Source organism: Silene latifolia, chromosome 4 (genome assembly GCF_048544455.1).
Source record: "Silene latifolia isolate original U9 population chromosome 4, ASM4854445v1, whole genome shotgun sequence".
In the NCBI taxonomy this organism is placed as follows: domain Eukaryota; kingdom Viridiplantae; phylum Streptophyta; class Magnoliopsida; order Caryophyllales; family Caryophyllaceae; genus Silene; species Silene latifolia.
Window position 1 is genome coordinate 4910574 of NC_133529.1, and position 21027 is coordinate 4931600.

Below are 21027 nucleotides of genomic sequence, written 5' to 3' on the forward strand. Positions count from 1 at the left end.
ACAAATTTAATTTTTTTATGTTTAAGTACAATGTTTTAAAATAAAATACATACAATTTTAATTAAACCTAGTAAGTGATAATTAATTATGTATGATCAAAGTTTTATAAACAAATTTGTGACTGATCAAATATCATATTAATTAAAATAAAATTTATATGAATAATGCAACAATCAACATTAAGTTCTCAAATTATATCATTTTACGATACGTTATGTTCCAAATCAATTAATATTTGTTCAATATGATTTGAATATAATTTTATACAATTTTTAGTTTTTTATGTATAGCGTGTGATATTTATGCATCAAACATATATGATCCAAACTCATCTTATTCAAATATTTTGATTGTATCTTACATGTGTTATGTGTCAAACATACCAATAAAAAAATTGCACCTTTTATTTTCTGTAACAACTATATATAACGATATTTAAGAGTTTACCTATTAATAAAATAAATTGAACTTCCTCAAATATTATTTTTTGAAGTTTAACTTCAAAGTACTTAAAATATTACATATAAAATATTTAACTAAAAGTAATATTTAGTTAGTCATAATCAATATTTTATACCTGGTGTATATATAATTAGTTGAATATATTAAGGGAAAAGGTAATTTGTTTTCTACCTTTCATGTCGTTTATAATATTATATTAATTAATAATCATTACTTTTGTTTTGATTATTTAAATTTACTCGCGATCACTGTGTACATACAAACTCGTTATCACACTATTTAAACATATCAAAATCTCATATATATTAAATTTCTCACAATATATTTGTTTTTCATTCGCACACTATAAAAACTTTTCTCTTTGTAGTTTTCTTTAATTTTTGTTTTTAATAAATATAATAACTCTTCCAAATATATTTTTCTCAATGGGTTTAATGGTCTAAGTTTTATAACTTTCACAAAATATTTTTTTTATGTAAATGTTAAACATTGCGAGTTACTCACTTTAGTTATCTCTACATACAAAAATTTCAATTAATATAAGCAAAATTATACTCAATTGAAAGCATTTTTCACAATGAACCTAATTATTTACTTTTTAGATTTTTTTATCAAAATATTTTTTTTATTAAATTTATAATCAAATCACCGTAATTATTTAATTTAATCTTATACTCCCTCTGTTTTTTTATATATGACTTTCTCACATTTCGAGACACTCCCTTTTCTCTTCAATATCTCTTAAAATATAAGACTAAATATTATGATATATATACTCATATGAAAGAGTTTTTCGTAAGGAATTTTTTGGTACCATTTTTATATTTTTTGAACAAATATATTTTTGTAAATATTAAAGTCAAAGGCTTACCTCGTAAATGCAAAACGTCATATATAAAAAAAATGGAGGGAGTAATAAAATTTACTAAATTATAATTAATATTTTACTGTGATTTATACAATATTTATTATGTTCATATTAGATGATTAGCTGTAATTAATGTTTGTCATTAAAGCTGTATAGGACACGTGGCGCATCCGCATCATTTCAACCCAGTATTTGAAACAAGTATTTTAAATTATGAATTTTAAGATTTTTTCGATATTATATTATATAGGAGTACTATGTATCTCTAATTTTTGAAATCTTCAATATCTAAAAGGGAAGTGTAAGAGCATGTGATTGATCCTTTGATTTTACGATTAAGAACATATAGCTACTACCCCACTACTTATGAAAGACACATTTTATTTCAAGTTTAAATATGACAATTCCATAAAAAAAACATTAGCAATAAAATTTTTAATTTTTGTTTTTTGAAATGTTTTACAAAATTTAACATTCTAGCTCTAAATATTGGGAAAATTATGAGTGTACATGAATTGAAAAATGTAAAATCTTTTTTTAAAAAAAATCAATAAAATGTAACTAACGATATAACTAACAATAGTCATTAGATAATTAGTAAAACTTTAATTTAAAAAATTACTAAGTAATGAAATTATTAAGTCTACTAATTTCTAACTTTTAAAAGTTTTTAACATTCGATAATCAGATAATATAAGTTTTACCATATGAAAAAAGGTCAAACAATAAAAAATTTAGGATCAATAAAAAGAATAAAAATTATTTCAACAAAATTAACATCGATATATATTTATTTTTCTTTCAAATTTGTAATAGCAAAATGACAAAGAAGCCTCAAGTTAAAATATCTCACAAATTTGGTCAAGTATCCTATCATTTATGTATATAGGAAACATATACTCCCTCCTATTCACAATAAACCTCCCATTTCATTTTGACATGAAAATTAAGAAAATACACTACCCCACCATATAAATAAATTTTAACCACACAAATACACTACCCCACCATACAATTAAATTTGGACCACACAAACACTTACCAAAAAAAGGAAATAGGAAAGTTATTGTGAATAGACGAAAATGAAAATAATGAGTTTTATCTTGAATAGGAGGGAGTATTATTTTTCCTATGCGTCGGTATATACTTAATTTGTCTTAAGTTTAAGACATGTTAAGTGAGATTTACTGAAAATATATATGTAAATGACAAAAAGTGAGTAATAATAACATAAATTTTCATTGTGATGGACTTTTTTCGTCACAAGCGTGTGATATCTCATAAACTGCAAGCAGCAAAGCAAGTGGGAAAGTAGGTAAAAGACGCGAGAACAAAATATATCTTCATTTTTAATAATAAACATATATCTTCATTTTTTATTTTTTATTTTTTATATTTTATATTTTGACAAGAATACATCTTCATTTTAACCAGCATAAACATTTCAAAAGGGTATAGTAATAGTCCACTAGTATAGTCCAGTAACCAAGGAAGACGACAAAGCAGCTATATTAATATTGTTGGAAGATAAAAGACGCGAGAACAAGATGAGCAGGATGTTCCACTACCACACACACTATCATCAAGATAAAAGGACTTGGTTTCACCAAATTCCACGTTAGTGACGTGACTTTGCATTGTTTAAGGAAGTTAGTGGCTCCTCCACCTTTTCCTATTTTATTTGGTATTGTCCGTGCTTTGTCTTGGACTATTGTTTTTGTTTAGGGAAAGGGAAATTTTGATGAGAGTTTGTTTCTTGGAATTTATGGATTAGACTTGTTAGTCTAATATTTGCACCTGTGATGAAGGTGATTTGTATTCGTATAGAATGTTGGTTTGATTTTGACTTATGTTATCACTGCTTTGGTGTAGGTATATTGGTGGTGTTTGCGACACTCTTTTTTGTACCCATGTAAGACATTTGTTTTATTCATGGTGTTTGTGTCTTTTTTAGGGTCGTTTGGTACGACGCGGTATATTTGGCCATGATATTTTGGAGGAGATTTTGATTGTTAGCGTACTCATTTTTTTGAACTTAATTTGATTTAGTTGATTGATTTATTCGATTGATTGATTGATTGATTGATTGATTCGATTGATTGATTCGATTGATTGATTGATTCGATTGGTTCAACTATATTATTGTAATTATTATTAGTATTGTAATTATTATTACTATCGTTATTATTATTATTATTGTTGTTGTTGTTGTTGTTGTTGTTGTTGTTGCTGCTGCTATTATTATTATTATTATTATTATTATTATTATTATTATTATTATTATTATTATTATTATTATTATTATTATTATTATTATCGTCGTCATCGCCTGGTTCTTTGAAATATATATAAATAGACAACAATGTGTAATAACGAAATTCTTAGTTCAGAAATAGGAGTCATGATAAAATAAAAATAAAAATTATTAATGTCAATACATCAAATGCTTGCAATTGTGAAAAATGTTTAGATTCAACGCAAATTACAAAATTTAGTTATTCGGATCATCTACTTCCATATGTTCTTCTTCGTTGTCATTTTGCGACACTCCATCTTCATGCTCTTCGGGATTGTTATCTTTCCAAATAGCTTTAGCTATATCCATTCTCACTTTAGACATAAGGCTCATTCGATCTTTATCATCCAAATTTGTATTTGTTCTCCCAATAACTGCATCATGTTGTACAATTGGGATACCAAGCTTATGCATTCGTATAAAATTATGAAGTGTGAAACATGAAACGATAATTGACATCTGATACTTTGGTAACATCTGGGGCATAGTTTTCAGCACCTTACACCTTTTCTTCAATTGACCAAACGCACATTCAACTTTCATTCTTAATGAAGAATGTCGGTAATTGAAATGTTCTAACATTCCTATAGGTGGTCCGTGCTTAAATTCCGGCAAATGGGATCTGATATTGGGATCGCAAATAGGAGACAAATATCCAATAGTATTAAGATATCCGGAGTCCACCAAATAGTACTTACCTACAAAGTTAAATAAAAATTGCGTGAGAATCGCAAAATAATGAGCTATAAAAAAATAAAGAAAATTAGTTAATACTTACCTTCAGGTGGATGAGGAAAAACATATTTTGAGGCAGTTAGAGAATCTCGCCATACTGTAAGATCATGGGCACTCCCTTCCCAACCCGCGTTGATAAATGTAAAAATCCTATCAAATGAACAACAACCCAACACATTCCAGGTCTTACGACCATTGCGATTTCGAAATGGTGTACCAGTACGATCACTAATAACTGCTTCTATATGCGTTCCATCTATGGCACCAATAGCATCCTAAATAATAGTAGTAATAGAGATGTTAAAACTCAAAGACATAAGGTAGTAAAAAAATATAAAAAAATAGCTAAATGCACGAGGTACAATATTACCTTGAAATAAGGCCAATATTTTTTTTACAAGTCTTTTAACTTATTTTTTTGGAGCTTTTGCTTATTTGATTAAGAAAAGGAGTTTTAAGTTAATTGTTTGGACTTTTTGGATTATGGGCTGCTTTTATACTATGAAACAGTCCTATAGAATAATTTGTGTAAATTGAAAAACTAGTTTTACACTGTGTAAAATTACACAAAATTGCTACTTAAAACTGTTATAAACTTTAGTATTTAACTAAATAATAAAAATTTTAAGAAGTACCTTTCATCAAATAGAATTTACAAATAATGGAAAATATTGAATAAAATTACATTTATTAAAGATGATAATAAGTATGATGTTTATGACCTTTATGGAGGTGACATTGTTTTTTTACTAATAATTTGATGTATTTTTTGCAATCTAAATTAAGAGACTAACTTTGAGACTTGAGAGACAATCAATAAAAAACTAAAAACTAACTAAAATTAAAAAGATAATAATTAAATAAAAATAATAATTATCTCACATTCACTATTATTAATGAGAGACCGACTCTCTTAAAAATTTAACAAAATTCATTTTACAACTTAGGATAGCCGGGCCCACAAGGAGAAGTGGTCAAAAAGATTTCTGTTTAGTAGAGAGCTGGCCTAATAATAAAAAGTGTAGAAAATATTCTTACTTTAATAGAAGTAGGATAGGATGGTAGCCAAAATGGTTGAAGTCTTAAGACTTGAAAAGTTAACATATCAACCTTTCAACCATTGAAAAACTACTAAGGAGTAATATTTATTGTTCAAATAAGTTGTTAATTAAAAAACTATTACTAGTATAGTAGTATGGGTTGAGTCTTAGACCTTAAGTTAACATATCAACCTTTCAACCATTGAAAAACTAATATTTATTGTTCAAATATATAGGTAATAAACGTTTTATATTGTAAGAATAATTATTCATCAATTAATAACACATTTATTAAAATTGAAGGCGTTATAAAAAAATTCTCAAATAAAACAGTGCTCCGATTTTAATTAGAAATAGGGAAATATTATATACAACCCAATGGATTGTATTTAAGCATTTAATACCCTTCTAAATTTGGCATTAATTTAGAAATTATAGAATAAATTACACATGAATCAATGTATATATTAATTGTTTATTTCCTTTTTTAGTTTCTTAAATACAACTCATTGGGTTGTATTTATCATAACCCTTAGAAATATGAGCTAATAATTTTTACATTTTTTTTTACTTTATACAACATTTTGTTGAATTAGGAAAAAAAAATTATAATACAAAAAAAATTATTATAGAAAAAAGTTGTGCCATGCACCAAATCTTGCATCCGTCCCTCCTTCCACCGCCACCGGTCATGATTGTGCTTGAGAATCGCCATCTCCAATGACCTTCATCTTGGTCAAAGATTCAAAATATTCAAAGACTTCTGGATCTAGTGGCAATAAGACGGAAGTCAATTCATGGATTATACCACCAGTTGTACGGTGTAAAATCCGAGTTTTGTAATAAAGAATCCGAGTTCTATTTTAGAGAATACGAGCTTTATTAGATAGTATTTGATTTCATCCATTTACACAATAAAAATATGACTTTGAATAAACTTAGAAAAAAAATACACATAAGCTCGATTTGTTTTACATTCGTTGTACTATGCTCATATATAACTGGAGGTATAATCCTATATGTGTACGGAAGCTTTGTTATTCTATATAGATCATGAGTAATTTGATATATTACAATAAAGAAATCAATAAGATCAAATAGCTTTGTTATTTAATTTATATAAAACTAATTTCTAACTAAATAAAGCACGTCTTGTTATCAAGATAGAGGGCATTATTTTGCTTTCAATGGATCATTGAGAGAATGAGAGGTCAGGGACAAAACTTTTTTGGGATGTTCTTAATTTTCAATTACAATGAGATAACGGGAAGTATATCTTATCTAATCTAATTAGCTTAACTCACGATGGGGTTAAAGTGATATAGGAATTATTATGGTCAATCAATACATATATATAAAGCAGAAACTTTTCGAACGATATTAGAGAGTCCAACTTTTTTAGAATTCCTATATACAAAATAATTTTTATATAAAATTATTATCATTATCCTAATAAGTGTAGATCTAGCTTTTTCCTCTTAATAATTTATGAGAAAATTATCCTAATCGAAGTAGATCTAATAATTTGTGAGAAAATAATCCTACTAGAAGTAGATCAATTATTTAAAAGAAAAATAATACTAATAGAAGTGGATCTAATAATTTATCGAAGTAGATCTAATAATTTATGAGAAAATAATCCTACTAGAAGTAGATCAATTATTTAAGAGAAAAATAATACTAATAGAAGTGAATCTAATAATTTATCTATATTCTTTACAAAAATAATAATAGGAAAATAACTTTATAAAGAATATTTATTTTAGAAATATTTATAACGCAAAAAAGGTCATATAATAAACGTATAAAAGTGTTAAAATTGCATATTTTATAAACATACAATTACTCATTGTAAGAAAAAAAACAAAAGAGATCATAATTCTAAGTTGTTCGACTTTAACTACTTAGTGAAATCCGTGTAGTAATAAAGATAATTTTATTTTATTACATTTTTGAATATTTAAAAGATTTACAAAATATTCGAGTTGGTAATTATAACCAAACCCCTAATTATCTTCCAAAAACCATAAGAAAAAGCTGATTTTTATTTAAAAAAATTACTCTAGAAAAAAGTCACATGTCATAATAGGAAAAAGAAGTAAGGAATGACATTTACTTAGCTTTTGGCTTTTACAATGGCGGCGGGAGGAGAAATTTTTTTATAATGACAATATTAGAAATAAACAACTTCAACGGTGGCATGAAATAGTTTTAATTCTGAATATGATTAGATTACCGATAATATTCACATAAGATTAAAAAAAATTAAGTTATCATTTAAAAATATTAAATAAATCTCATATCGATTTTGTAAAGCCAAAAATTTAAATAGAAATGAACAAAGTCAAGAATTACAATTTTATACGGGACTAATAATCCAAGAACCAGCTAACTATGATTTATGAATGAATCAGTGTACGATAAATATATAGAAAAATTGTGCGGACTATATATAATCTGCTATTATATCACCGATTTTTTTCTTCAAACTGGTTTCAAATTCATATCAAATCCATAATGGACGTTAAAAATGTATTGAAATGCCAAATATACAAAATTATCCGGTTACATCAATTTTTACTTTCTAAATTCTAATTCATCTATGTGTTTTATTCACTTAATTATTTACCGCGGTTTGCGTATGGCTGGTTATTACTATGTCATGCACTAATTGTATATTTAAAAGTGCAATAATTTTTGCAGTAACATTTCATAATTTTTTTTTTTTGGAAACTTTCCATTTTGGTGCCCCAAGATTTGGGTTAATTTCACTTTAGTGCCGTGAGGTTTACATAATTCCACTTTGGTGTCCTGAGATTTCGACTACTTCCGACTTTGGTAACCCGAGTTTTGAAAAACAAAATCCTTTTTTTTTTTTTTGTTAATGGTTAACTATGAGGTATCACATATGATTTTAGTTGAATATAAGGTCCTGCTTAGTGTAATAAATTAGGTTAAAATAAAGACAACTAATTGCATCTATATTGGTTAGGAAGTGAAACGATTGTACATATGTAATTAGTAATTTGAAGCCATTTTCTTAAAATTGAAACTATTTTTTGAAAATTTGTTCATTGTGTTATTTTAAATAAAGAGTAGAATAATAATGTAAGATAATGATACTTGATTTTGTTGATATACAAAATTTCAAATAAACAAAAATGAGTTATAATTTTAATAAAATTAATATAAAACTAATCAAGTTTAACAGTAGTATCCTAATATCCTACTCCTCAAATCCACACAAAACTCTTCATTTGCTTTTTGGAGGCCAGACTTTGAAAAGTTGATCATTAATTCACTCAAAAATATATCCCACATCTACAAAATTAGATGTCGTATTATATATTTCGCATGAAGTTCATAGGGAACAGCCAGTTTTAATGGTAGATAGTCAAAAACAAATTTATTGTATAGAGATCTAACAAAAATCCTCCAAACAGTTTACTTATATAATTGAGATATCTGTTGTTTTGCGTACCACCATTCAACATTTACACTGTCGTATGCTTACAAAATGGAATATATTGGTAGATGTTATAAGTTAATCTAATTTATGAATCTTATAAAAGTCAGTCTCAGTTATCACGTAGTCATTTTAAGGAATTAAACCACATTTTTTGGGAATGACGTTTTAAATTGATTAAAATCGGTGGTGCGTACAACAATAAAAATAGGTAACTACATAATATAATTAACGTAAATCAAAAAGAGTAGCTTTTATGTTAAATGGACCGATGATCTATCAATAATCAACTAAATCAACCCAATAGTTTTGTGTGTTCCGATTTTCAACATACTTAGGCCTTTTTTTATCAACTTAATAGAATTCTACTACCAAACCATGACAATGTAAATTAAACCAACGTTTGCAATCTATTGTTCAACAAATTCTTAGAACATTCAACATGCATATTGTAAAAGATGATCCTAATTGAAGCCTCATGTATTCTATGTAATAGAATCACATATATTTTTGTACTGTTGTTTAGAGACTACTAATTTTATTGGAATTCAGTATGGATTTGATTTTATGATAAGTATATAGACCAAAACACTCTTAATTGTAGTTAGTCAAGGTAAACTTATACTATAAGAGATCGAACATTTTCTTTAAACACACTAAATATAGATAATTATGATACATGTTGCTTTACGTAACACCATTTAGTTTTTCGTAGTTGTTATAGGTTAAAATAATTTGTAAAACTCATAAAGGTCTGTCTCAATTATTAAGGGCGGTTCATTTGGTAAACTGCACTATGTTTATGGAGATAACGTTTTGTATTTAATTAAAAATCAGTGATGCCTATAACAATAATGAAAAAACTAACTACATACTCTTACAATGTTAATTGATGTTTTACAACTGAAATGATAACTATTAAATGACAAAACTTCTATGATAAATGCACTAATAGTTCATTGATGATCAACAACACCAATCATGAACTTTTATTTATCAATGATTTAAACATAATTGAACTTTGTTTTTATCACCTATAAAATAAATTTATACAGATGACCCTAATGGGAGCCCCGTGCATCGCACGGGCTTTTCAACTAGTATAATTTTATAAAAGCATAAAGAAAGATGAACAAATATATACTGCACCATTTTTGTTTAAGACTATTTTAACCTAAGACGTCTATCACATCCGATTAAAATAGACTTTGAAATAGAAGGAAGTTGTATGAGGATTTAAGTTAAGATTGTCTTAAATACTACTTTCGTTCCGGTTAATAATTTATATTTACTTTATTTTTTCTCACAAAATAAAGCAAATGTAGAGAGTAATAGTCAAATTTGGTAATTAGAGGGGTATGTGTCTTCGAGGAATTTTCCAACCCTAAAACTAAAAGTGAAGAGATGGATGAAAAGACTATTAAAGGCAAATTAAGGCAACAATACTAAAGTTAACATCGTACGGAATATCATCCCCGTACTACTGTTGCTTCTGCTACTACCAGTACGGCAGTACGCTAGAAAATCAAGAACCTTTAATACGAAAGATTATGACTCTTTATTTGATAAAAACATTTTAGCTGAAATTACTAAATTTGGCCTAAATAGTAAATTGGCCAATCAATTTATTAATTTCACGTGTTTAGTAAACGGCATATTCCAATAGAATATAGATTAGAATTTATTATTTTTGAATATGTGCATATTTTAAAAGTATATTCAAATTATTATAAAAAAAAATGTAATTATCCTATAATTTATTAATTACCAAATATACTTTCATAGATCTGTTAATTAAATTTAATAGCTAAACTGCTACGAGAATCTGCTAACCGTATCAATATTATATAGTATATATTACAGAAAACAAAAGACTTCAATGTAATTAAATAATCTATACAAATTAATTATACTATATAATTTGTAAACGGTAGCGCGGTGTGATAGGCCTGACCAAGGGACTTCAATGTAAATATTATATATTTTTCTATCACATATCTTAATCGATAGCGTTGTGTGATAGACCTAGCCAAAGGACTTCAATGAAAATAAATTTTAATGCTATATAATTGTTCCGGGTGTAATTCCAGAGCAGATATTTGTTACCACTCGTAGCTTGTAGAATGATGTCTTTGTTTGAATCCTCCTTTCGGTCTCCTGAAAGGATGAACAAACTAAGGGCTCGGCCTTGGACCGAGCGAACTCACTCCGACGCTCAAGTCAATAAACTTAAGGGATAAGTTGTTGTTACTTGGCTAAATGTATATTGTAGAGAGATAAGGAAGATAATACCAGATGAATAGTGATTCTTAGGTCAAATTGTGGATCCTTTCCTCAATGAAGGTTGAGGAGTATTTATAGACTTTTCACCTTTTGTCACGTAGTGGCCAAGTGGCCAAGTGGCTAGCAGGTGGAAAGACCGATCTACCCTCGGCCGATGGACCTATGGCAGGCCGGCCGAGGGGTCTTGGATATGAGTACGCGGATATGTGCCCCTATTTGCGATTGCCATGCCGAGACCAGCCGACAGCCGATAGTCGCGTGATCGGCTAGGGTCGTGCCTAAGTCGTTGACTTCTTTGTGGATATCTTTGACCTTGCTTAATATGTTGACTTGGTCGGCGGTGCGGAATGTGCCCCATCAATTTGCCCCAGCCGTAGTCTATGCCGTGGTATGGGTTCCGATGTATGTTTGAGCGTATATTCTGCGTAAGTAATTTGTAAAAATTTTTCAGATCGGCTTCTTCTCTCGCATCGGCTTCTTTATCCTCGGCTGGTTTTTCTTAGGCCGTACCATATCCCCCTCCACATGGATGTGTAAAGGGCATCCGATGTGGAAAAGAAAGTGACGCTGGCCGAGACCAGGGTTGAGAGTGCCGGTTGTTTTTGATTGCCCCCGGCCGGCGCTACCTAGCTTGGTTGATCTAGCGGCCGGCGGAGAACAGATGCTTGGGAATTTGTTGAGGAAGGTGAATAGGCGGAGGGATGTGGATGGGCGTGTTGAAGACGCTTGGTCACTGTTGCATTGATTGACGTTCAACTGTTGCAACGATTGACGTTCCGTGGTTGCATGTCCGACACGTGTCTGCACGCTGATTGGCCGACGCTTCATGGGCATTCTCTCGATTGGTTCTTCTTCATGGGCTTTTCCTATAAATAGGGGGTTATTCCGTGAAATTGGCCACCAATTTCATTCTCTCCAAAATTTTCTTCTCTCTAAACTTTCAAGGGCTTCTTTGTCTTCTAATTTTCAGAGTTGTTACTCCGGCGAGTGTTTTTCTTCAAGGTAAACAAACAAATTTCTTCACTTCTTATTTTGTTAAGTAATCATTTCTATCATGTCTTCTGCTGACGCCGGGACTAGCACTTCTGCGCCGGGGGGTTCCTCGTCGCGTCTTGATGGGGAGGGGATTCTAGATGCCATCCCGATAAGGTTTGGGGGCCCTAGGTCTCCTTCTCCCGTAGTTGATCCACCAATTTTGGAGGAATGGGAGGATGAGGATGATGATGTTGATGATGATGAGAGGACTCCTTCTGATGGTGAGAGGCCGTCTATCCCGGATCATGGCGAGGCCGCACGATCGGTCTTGACCGTGTCCGGACTAATAAATTCGCCCGGTTGTTCCGGTGGAACTCTTTCGGAGGCCATTTCTCCTTCGGTGAGGGGTACAAGATCGTTATCCCCGAGGAGGGTCGGGCGGTCCTGTTGCCCTCCCCCGGTCACATCGGCGTGTATATCGTGCACCGGAGTATGGGCTCCGGTTTCCTTTGAATGAATACGTCATGGCCATCATCAAAGCTATGAACGTCGCTGTGGCCCAACTGCATCCGTTGGCCATGAGGACGATAGTCGGCTTTGTGTGGCTCTGTCTCTTTAGGGGGGAGATCCCAACAGTTAACTTATTCCGCCGCCTTCATCATCTACGACCGTCAATCGCCGGTAAAGAGGGGTGGTACAGCGTGCAGACGGAGCCAGGCTTCGTCTCCGTGTCCAAACTTACTTCTTGCAAGGACTGGCAACGGCGATGGGTGTATGTTCAAGTGCCGGAGGACTACCCATTGCCTCGGTCTTTCCAGAGCCCTGTTTACTTGCGGTGTGAGAACCGGGAAGAGTATGAGGAATGTATCTCCCGGGGTAAAGTTAAGATGGACGCTTCGATGGTCCCTCTTACTGCGGATGAGAAGCGGGCGATGCAGCTTTTTGATGCTGAGAAGGGGTGGCTGCCCCCGACTCAGATTATTCTTCAGGATGAGCTGCTTTGCCGCGTCGGCCTCATACCGGCCCTCAGCCAGGGTGAGTGGGGTCGGTGTGAGGCCCATTTTTGCCTGTTATGCTCTTGTTTCAGAGCTTTGTTTTACTCCTTTTATGTAACCTTTGGTTGAGAAAGCTTTGCAGACCGGTTTGGCCAGGATCTGTCTGAGAGGACCTTGGAGAGGTTAGGGCTCGATAAGGACAGGAAGGTCGTTCAACGGCATCCTACGGCTGACCCGCGTGATCGTAGACCGGCTCCCAACGAACTCATGGATAAGCAGCGGAAGTCACTGGATCCGGCGGCGGCCCAAGCAAGGGTTCTCGGAGGCGTGCCGAAGAGATCAAAGAAGGCAGCGTCCAGGTTGGCGACGGCGCCTGTGCCAACTCCCTCTTTGACCCCAGTGGTTCAGAAGGAGCATGTGGAGGTCATCGATATCACTGAGGGGGTGGTGACCGTTGCTAAGGGCCCTTCTCCTCTGAAGAAGAGAAAAGAGCCACCGTCTGCTTCCACCGTTGCCGGGGAGAAGACTGACTCAACCGGCCCTCCAACTAAGAGGGTCCAGACTGGTACGGATCTAACTTGTGGTTCGGATTTAGCTGGTTCGTTGGACATCCCTGATGACAGGCTTTCTGATGTGTCAATGCATGGTGACATGGATGCTCTGTGTAAATTTTTTGTAGATCCACCTTCGGCAGTCGCCGTTCTCACTGAACGGCAATTAGGGAAGCAGCCTGAGAAGGCTATTGAGAAGGCGGATGACAGAAATGTCACCGTTGACTCCTCAGCTCAAAAGATTCCTCTCACCGAGCTTGTGGCAGAGGGTGTGAAGATATATAAGAGGCTGGCGAAGTGGACCCAACTAGCCGGCTCCTACATCATGGAGCAGGAGAAGGCCATGGCCCAATCTGGGCCACTGATCGCAAAGCTTAAGCTTGATCTCTCTGCTGCAAAGGGGGAAGCCGGGAAGGCTAAGCTGGATCTCCTTGCTGCCAAGAAGCGTGTGGAGGAAGCTGAGAAGCTGCTAGCGGCCGAGAGGGCCAAAGTTGAGGATGCTGATGCCGCCACTGCCAAGATGATGGAGGAGCGGGACAGGTATAAGGGCGCTTATGACGCCGTGGTTGCCAAGAGGGAAGAGTGGAAAGATCTGTTCCATAACCAGGCGGAGGCGCTCAGGGACACGCAGGCTACTCTTGCTCAAAAGGAGAAGGATATTGAAATGCTTCAAGATGATCTCCTCCCTAAAATGTGCGCCCAATTCCGGGACCAGACCGAGGAGGCGACCAGGGAGGCAATCAAAAAGCTCATCCCCGACGGCTCCTTCCCGTGGGATAAATTTGACCAGCTTCTGGACGAGATGGCGATCTTTGCGGAGGCGCGGGCGCATGAGAAGGCGGAGGCGGCGAAGGCGGCTCGGATAGCCGAGGCCAAGGCGGCCTATGATGCAAAGGTGAAGGAGGCCGAGAGGCTAAAGGCACTTGAAAACGTCGAGCCCTCTTCCGAGCCGGCCACCGAAGATGCCGCCGCACTGCGATGCGGGCGGCAAGAACAGCATAGGGAGACGGGCGGTCGTCACCGGACTCACCCAAGCATCTCGGATAGCTTTAGCTGTTCGGGGGCCAACTATTGAGCCTTTCCTCCCTGCCATTTTTTGGCGCTTTAAATGATATGTTTGTAATCTTTTGCTTTTCTTTCCCTTGTTTTGTTGTAAAACTCTTTGGTAGGTTGTGTTTAGGCTTATCCCTATGGGGGCGGCCGTTGTCTGTATTCTTTTTGTAATCATTTTTAATAAAGTTTGTCTTTTTGGTCCTCGGCTTGGCCGGGGCTATGATCACGATCCTTCACTTTCCTTCTTGCGTTATTAATTGAGTGCCTTCGTTTTTTCCGTCGGCATGGACGAGGCAGTTAGAATGCATATCTCAACTGTGTTTAACGTCTTTTTAAACATGTCGGCATATTGGTTGCCTCCTCTTTCACTCTCGGTCTTGGCCGAGGCGTCCGATTTGCGCTTCCCAACCGCCGTTGTGGACACGTTAGCGTATCGGTCATTGTGTCCCCGTCACTCTCGGCTAAAGCCGAGGTAATCGGGGTTATGGCTCGATAGCATTTCTTCTAGCGTATCGGTCATTGTGTCCCCGTCGCTCTCGGCTAAAGCCGAGGTAATCGGGGTTATGGCTCGATAGCGTTTCTTCTAGCGTATCGGTCATTGTGTCCCCGTCGCTCTCGGCTAAAGCCTAGGTAATCATGGTTATGACTCGATAGCGTTTTTTCTAGCGTATCGGTCATTGTGTCCCCGTCGCTCTCGGCTAAAGCCGAGGTAATCGGGGTTATGGCTCGATAGCGTTTCTTCTAGCGTATCGGTCATTGTGTCCCCGTCGCTCTCGGCTAAAGCCGAGGTAATCGGGGTTATGGCTCGATAGCGTTTCCTCTAGCGTATCGGTCATTGTGTCCCCGTCGCTCTCGGCTAAAGCCGGGGTAATCGGGGTTATGGCTCGATAGCGTTTCTTCTCTTTGGGTGACTGTCTGGTGGCAATCATGGAGGGGACCAGCATTTTGATGGAAAACTTGGGTGATTCATTTGTTTGTTATGATCGTGCGTTGGGGTGTCCACAATGGGTTTGGACACCTCCGCCGCTATACAAAGTATTTCCTTAAGTTGTCGGTGTTCCAATGGCTTATCAAAGGTACACCCCCCATGTCTGTCAGCCGGTATGTGCCCGGCCTCATCTCTTCAACCACTTTGTAGGGACCCTCCCAGTTGGCCGTCAGTTTACCATGAATATTTCCCTTGTTGGTGGCAGCCGACCTCCTTAGGACTAGGTCTCCCACTTTTAAGTCCCTTTTGTGGACTCTTCGGTTGTAGGCCCTTTTCATCCGGTTTTGATATACTGCCAAGTTGAGGCGTGCTGTATCTCGGCTTTCTTCGACCAGGTCTAGGGAGGCTTTCAGGCCTTCCTCGTTTTCAACTGGGTTAAAGGTAGCCGTTCTGAATGTTGGCACCGTCGCTTCAATTGGTAGGACTGCTTCGGAACCGTAGACTAAGTGGAAGGGGGTGTACCCCGTTGCTTCTTTCTCCGTGGTCCGAAGGGACCACAGGACACCGGGTAGTTCATCGGCCCACCTTCCCTTAAGGTCTTCAACTGTCTTCTTCAAACCGTTGAGGATTGTTTTGTTGGCTGCCTCCGCCTGCCCGTTGCTCTGTGGGTGGCAGACGGAGGAGTATGCGAACTTGATGCCAAGCTCTTCTAACCAGTTCATTATCAGGTCACTCCAAAACTCTCGGCCGTGGTCAAATACCATAACTTGGGGTAATCCGAAACGAGTTATAACATTTTCCCAGATTACCTTTCTGACGGCCGCTGTGGTCTTCGCCGGTACTGCTACAGCTTCAACCCATTTGGTGAAGTAATCAACGGCGACGATCAAGAACTTCCTTCCTCCGGAGGCCGTTGGGAACGGCCCTAGCATGTCCATCCCCCACTGTGCGAAAGGAAGGGGACTAAGCACCGGTTGTAGGTCCCGGGAGGGAGCGTGTATCACCGGGGCATGCATCTGACAGTTCGTGCACTTCTTGGTCTTTGTTCTGGAATCTTGAAGCATGGTGGGCCAGAAGTAGCCGGCTCGGAGAGCTTTGTGGGCTAGTGTTCTTGCCCCCATGTGGTGTCCACAGATGCCTTCGTGAATCTCTGTCAGTATCAGCTCTGCGTCGGCTGGACCGACACACTTCAAGAGTGGTCTTATTACGGACCTTCTGTACAGTTCCCCTTCGAACACCAAGTACCTGGCGGCGATCCTTTTTATCTTGGCCGAGGGATTGCGGTCCTCCGGCAACTCACTTGTAAGTTTGTATTTCATTATCGGAGTCATCCACGTTGTCTCGGTCTCTATGTTGCCCACCATGCCGACGGTCTCAGTGATGCTCTTTGCATTCCTGATATCTACCAGCACGGTTCGGCTGACATTCTTGATGGTTGAGCTGGCAAGTTTTGAGAGAGCGTCGGCCCGGTTGTTCTCAGATCTGGGAACGCATTGGATTTGGAAAGATTTCAATTTCGCTATGTCGGCTTTTACCCTTTCTAGGTACCTTACCATTCCGTCGTCCCGAGCCTCAAACTCCCCTCTGATTTGGTTAGTAACCAACAGTGAGTCTGTCTTCAACACAATGTGTTCGCTCTCCCGCACCCTAGCTAGCTCGACTCCGGTTATCACCGCCTCGTATTCGGATTCGTTGTTCGAGGCCGAGAAGGTGAATTTCAAGGCATACTCAAACTCGTCCCCGTTTGGGCTGATGATAAGGATGCCGGCTCCTGAGCTGTTCGTCGTGGAGGAGCCGTCGGTGTAAACCTCCCATACACCTGGGTTTGGCTCTTCTTGATATGTGCATTCGGCCAGGAAATCTGCAAGTGCTTGCCCCTTTATCGAAGGCCTTGGTTTGTACTGAATGCCGAAACCAGAGAGTTCCACTGCCCATTTGATGAGCCTGCCGGATTGTTCGAATTTTTCCAAAGCTTTCTCCAATGGCTGATCGGTTAGGACCGTCACGGGGTGTGCGTCGAAGTAGGGTTTTAACTTCCTCGTGGCAACGACGACGACGAAAGCTGCTTTTTCAATTAGTGGGTAATTTCTCTAGGCGGGCAACAGCGTATGGCTGACAAAGTAGATTGGGTGTTCTTTGTTTGTCTTCTTCCCGATGATCACGACCGACCGTGGCCGAGGTAATCGCTATGTATAGATATAGCGTCTCCCCAAGATCGGCCGGACGGGGTTGGGAGAGTCGAAGATGAGCTTTCGATTGCTTGAAATCCGTGCTCTGTTCCTCCCCCACTGAAGTCTTTATTCCCCTTCAACACTTTGAAGAATGGGGTGCTCTTGTCGGCTGACCGAGAGATGAAACGGGCGAGAGCCGCCATTCTCCCGGTCAGCATCATAACCTCTTTTCGATTCCTTGGTTCCGGCAGGTCTAGGATTGCTCGGACTTTGTCTGGATTTGCATCGATGCCTCTGGCACTGACAAGTACACCGAGGAATTTACCTGCCCGGACACCGAAGTTGCATTTCATTGGGTTGAGCTTCATCTTGTATTTCCTTAGTGAACAAAATGTCTCGTGTAAATCGGCCAGGTGCTCGCTGTCAGACTTGCTTTTCACAATAGCATCGTCGACGTAAGCCTCAATGTTTCGCCCTTTTTGATTTTGGAACACTTTGTCCACCAGTCTTGTATACGTTGCGCCGGCATTTTTCAAACCAAACGGCATCATTTTGTACATGTATGTGCCGTTAGCGGTGATGAATGCGCATTTAGGCATGTCCTCCTCAGCCATGAATACCTGGTGATACCCCGAGAAGGCGTCTAGCAGGCTCAGCATGGTGTAGCCTGCCGTGGCGTCGATTAAGCTATCTATCCGAGGCAAAGGGTAACAATCTTTGGGGCATGCTTTATTAAGATTGGTAAAGTCTACGCACATTCTCCATGCTCCCGATGATTTCCTCACCATCACAACATTGGCTAGCCACTCAGGATAAGTGCAAGGCATAATAAAGCCCGCCGTAAGTAGTTTATCTACCTCGGCTTTGATGGCCTCATCTTTCTCGACTGAGGAGTTCCTCATCCTTTGCTTGACAGGGCGAGCGGTGGGGAGTACATTTAGCTTGTGAATAATTACCTCCCGGCTCACACCTGGCATCTCGGCCGCTGAGTAGGCGAAGACGTCCTTATTTTTCCTCAGCAGGTCCAGGAGTTCGGCCCTGAATTTTGGTTCCAGGTTGACACCGACGGTTACGGGTTGGTGCAGGGGCTCAAGTCTTCAACCCTCAGACCGAGGCTGAGAAAGCATTCTCTGTACATAATGTTCGTGTAGGCGCCTGTGTCAATCAGGCACCTCTTCACCAAGTGGTTGGCTATGTCTAGGTGGACCGTAAGTGGGTCGCTGTGAAGAGCGATGACTCCCTCATAGTCCTTCTTCCCAATGGTCATATCGGGGATGTTGGAAGCGGGGGTGGCTGTGTTGGGCACAAAGTTGATGGCCTGATATGGTTCATTCAGGTGCCGTTTGTTCCCATGAGCGGACCCACCGTTCCCGTTGCCCCTGATGACAACATGGATTACTCATATCCGTTCAAAGACGGACTTGCTATTCGACCCGCCGGCATCTGGGTTTTGGCCTCCGGCAACATATTTGCCGAGGCTCCCCTTCCGGATCAGTTCCTCAATGGCATTCTTCAGATGTCGGCAGTCGTTGGTTAAGTGGCCGGTGTGGCCGTGGTACTCACAAAGATCGGCTCGTGTCACCGTCACTCCTCGGCCCTAGGGGCCTTTCCCACTTCGACCCACGTTCTTGCTCAAAGCGAAGACTTCGGCGGCCGATACGACTAGGGGGGTGTGATCATCGTACCGTTTTCGGTAGTACGGTCCCGAGCTTCCCCCGGCATCCGCCGAGTTCTGCTTTCTGGTAGACTTGTCAGACCGTGACCCATTATTGTCACGGCGTCTTTCATCCGGGTTGTCCTCCCGGTGGCTCTTCTTTTCTGAGTGCCCAGCCTCGCTGTGGTCTACCCAGGTCTTGTGATAGTCCTCTACCTTGATGGCCTGGTCGGCCATCTTCCTGGCGGCATCCAAGCCCAGGCCTCCGCACTTGATGAGCTCATTTTTTAAGTCTCCCCCTGGGAGGCCTTTCATCAGCGCGAAGGCCGCCAGTTCGGGATTAATTTATTGAATCTGCTGGACCTTGCCGTCGAACCTCTTCACATAGCTTCGTAGAGTCTCGCCCCCTCCTGTTTGATAGTTAGGAGGTCCGACGTCTCCACGGCCCTCCTCTTATTGCAAGAGTACTGGGCTAGAAAGGCGTCCCTTAGGTCGGCGTAATAGTATACCGAGCCGTCGGGAAGCCCCTTGTACCAATTTTGAGCCATTCCATGCAAAGTTGTTGGGAAAACTCGGCACCAGACCTCACCGGGCTGCTCCCATACCGACATGTAAGACTCGAAAGCCTCGGCGTGATCGGCTGGATCACTATCTCCTTTGTATGATATGGGTGGCAACTTGAGCTTAGTTGGCACCTGGATTTCTAGGACGTAGGCGCTGAGGGGCTGTCTGACCACGTGTCGAACGACACGCGGCGACCGGCTTCTCACATTCCTAGTCCGGCTCCTCCCCTCATAGCGGGAAGGACTCCTTCTTCGACTCGGACTTCTTCTCCGACTCTGCTGAGTCGGACTCCTCTGGCTCCTTTGGGGTAAGCCTCGTTCATGCAGCGGGGACGCTATCCTCCCATGAGTGCGGGAAGGACTTAGGTCTACCACGCCCACTTTGGGCTCCCGGCGTCTGACCGGGTCGGCTTCTCCTAGTGCTCCGTTCAAATTTCTCGGAGTCACCTTTTGGGCCCTGGTCTCCTGGACGGTTTCCGCCGCTCTTGTCGGCGTGACAGTGTGAGCAGGCGTATTACCGATTAGGTCCAGGAGCATTTTCAGTTTTGCTACGTCAACCACATGTCCCATGATGGTGACCTGGTTGGCGGGCAGCGGCGTGTCTGGTATTCTCGGCATCCCGAATTCCGGTTGGATTACTCCGCCGGTGGAGGGCTGCACGACTCCAGAATTGTTGAAGGTATCATCTTGGTAGAGTGCGGGTTCGTCGGTCACGAGTACCTCTTGTTGTTTCGACATCTTCTTAGCTTTTTGGGTGGGTTTTTGTTTTGTTTATTTTTTTGTTTGGGAATGAATGTGACTAGCTTCTAGTATCTTTCCCCACAGACGGCGCCAATTGTTCCGGGTGTAATTCCAGAGCAGATATTTGTTACCACTCGTAGCTTGTAGAATGATGTCTTTGCTTGAATCCTCCTTTCGGTCTCCTGAAAGGATGAACAAACTGAGGGCTCGGCCTTGGACCGAGCGAACTCACTCCGACGCTCAAGT

The 21027-nt window shown here is 38.9% G+C and overlaps 1 protein-coding gene across 1 annotated transcript; it reads right to left on the minus strand.

The window, feature by feature from the left end:
• Window positions 1–3821: 3821 nt before the first annotated feature.
• Window positions 3822–20778, minus strand: LOC141650967 (uncharacterized). The gene is made up of 3 exons (XM_074458700.1): window positions 20761–20778; window positions 4405–4636; window positions 3822–4324 (listed from the first exon to the last, which is right to left on the minus strand). The coding sequence occupies exons 1-3, from the start codon at window positions 20776–20778 to the stop codon at window positions 3822–3824; spliced, it is 753 nt and encodes a 250-aa protein (XP_074314801.1).
• Window positions 20779–21027: the final 249 nt, after the last annotated feature.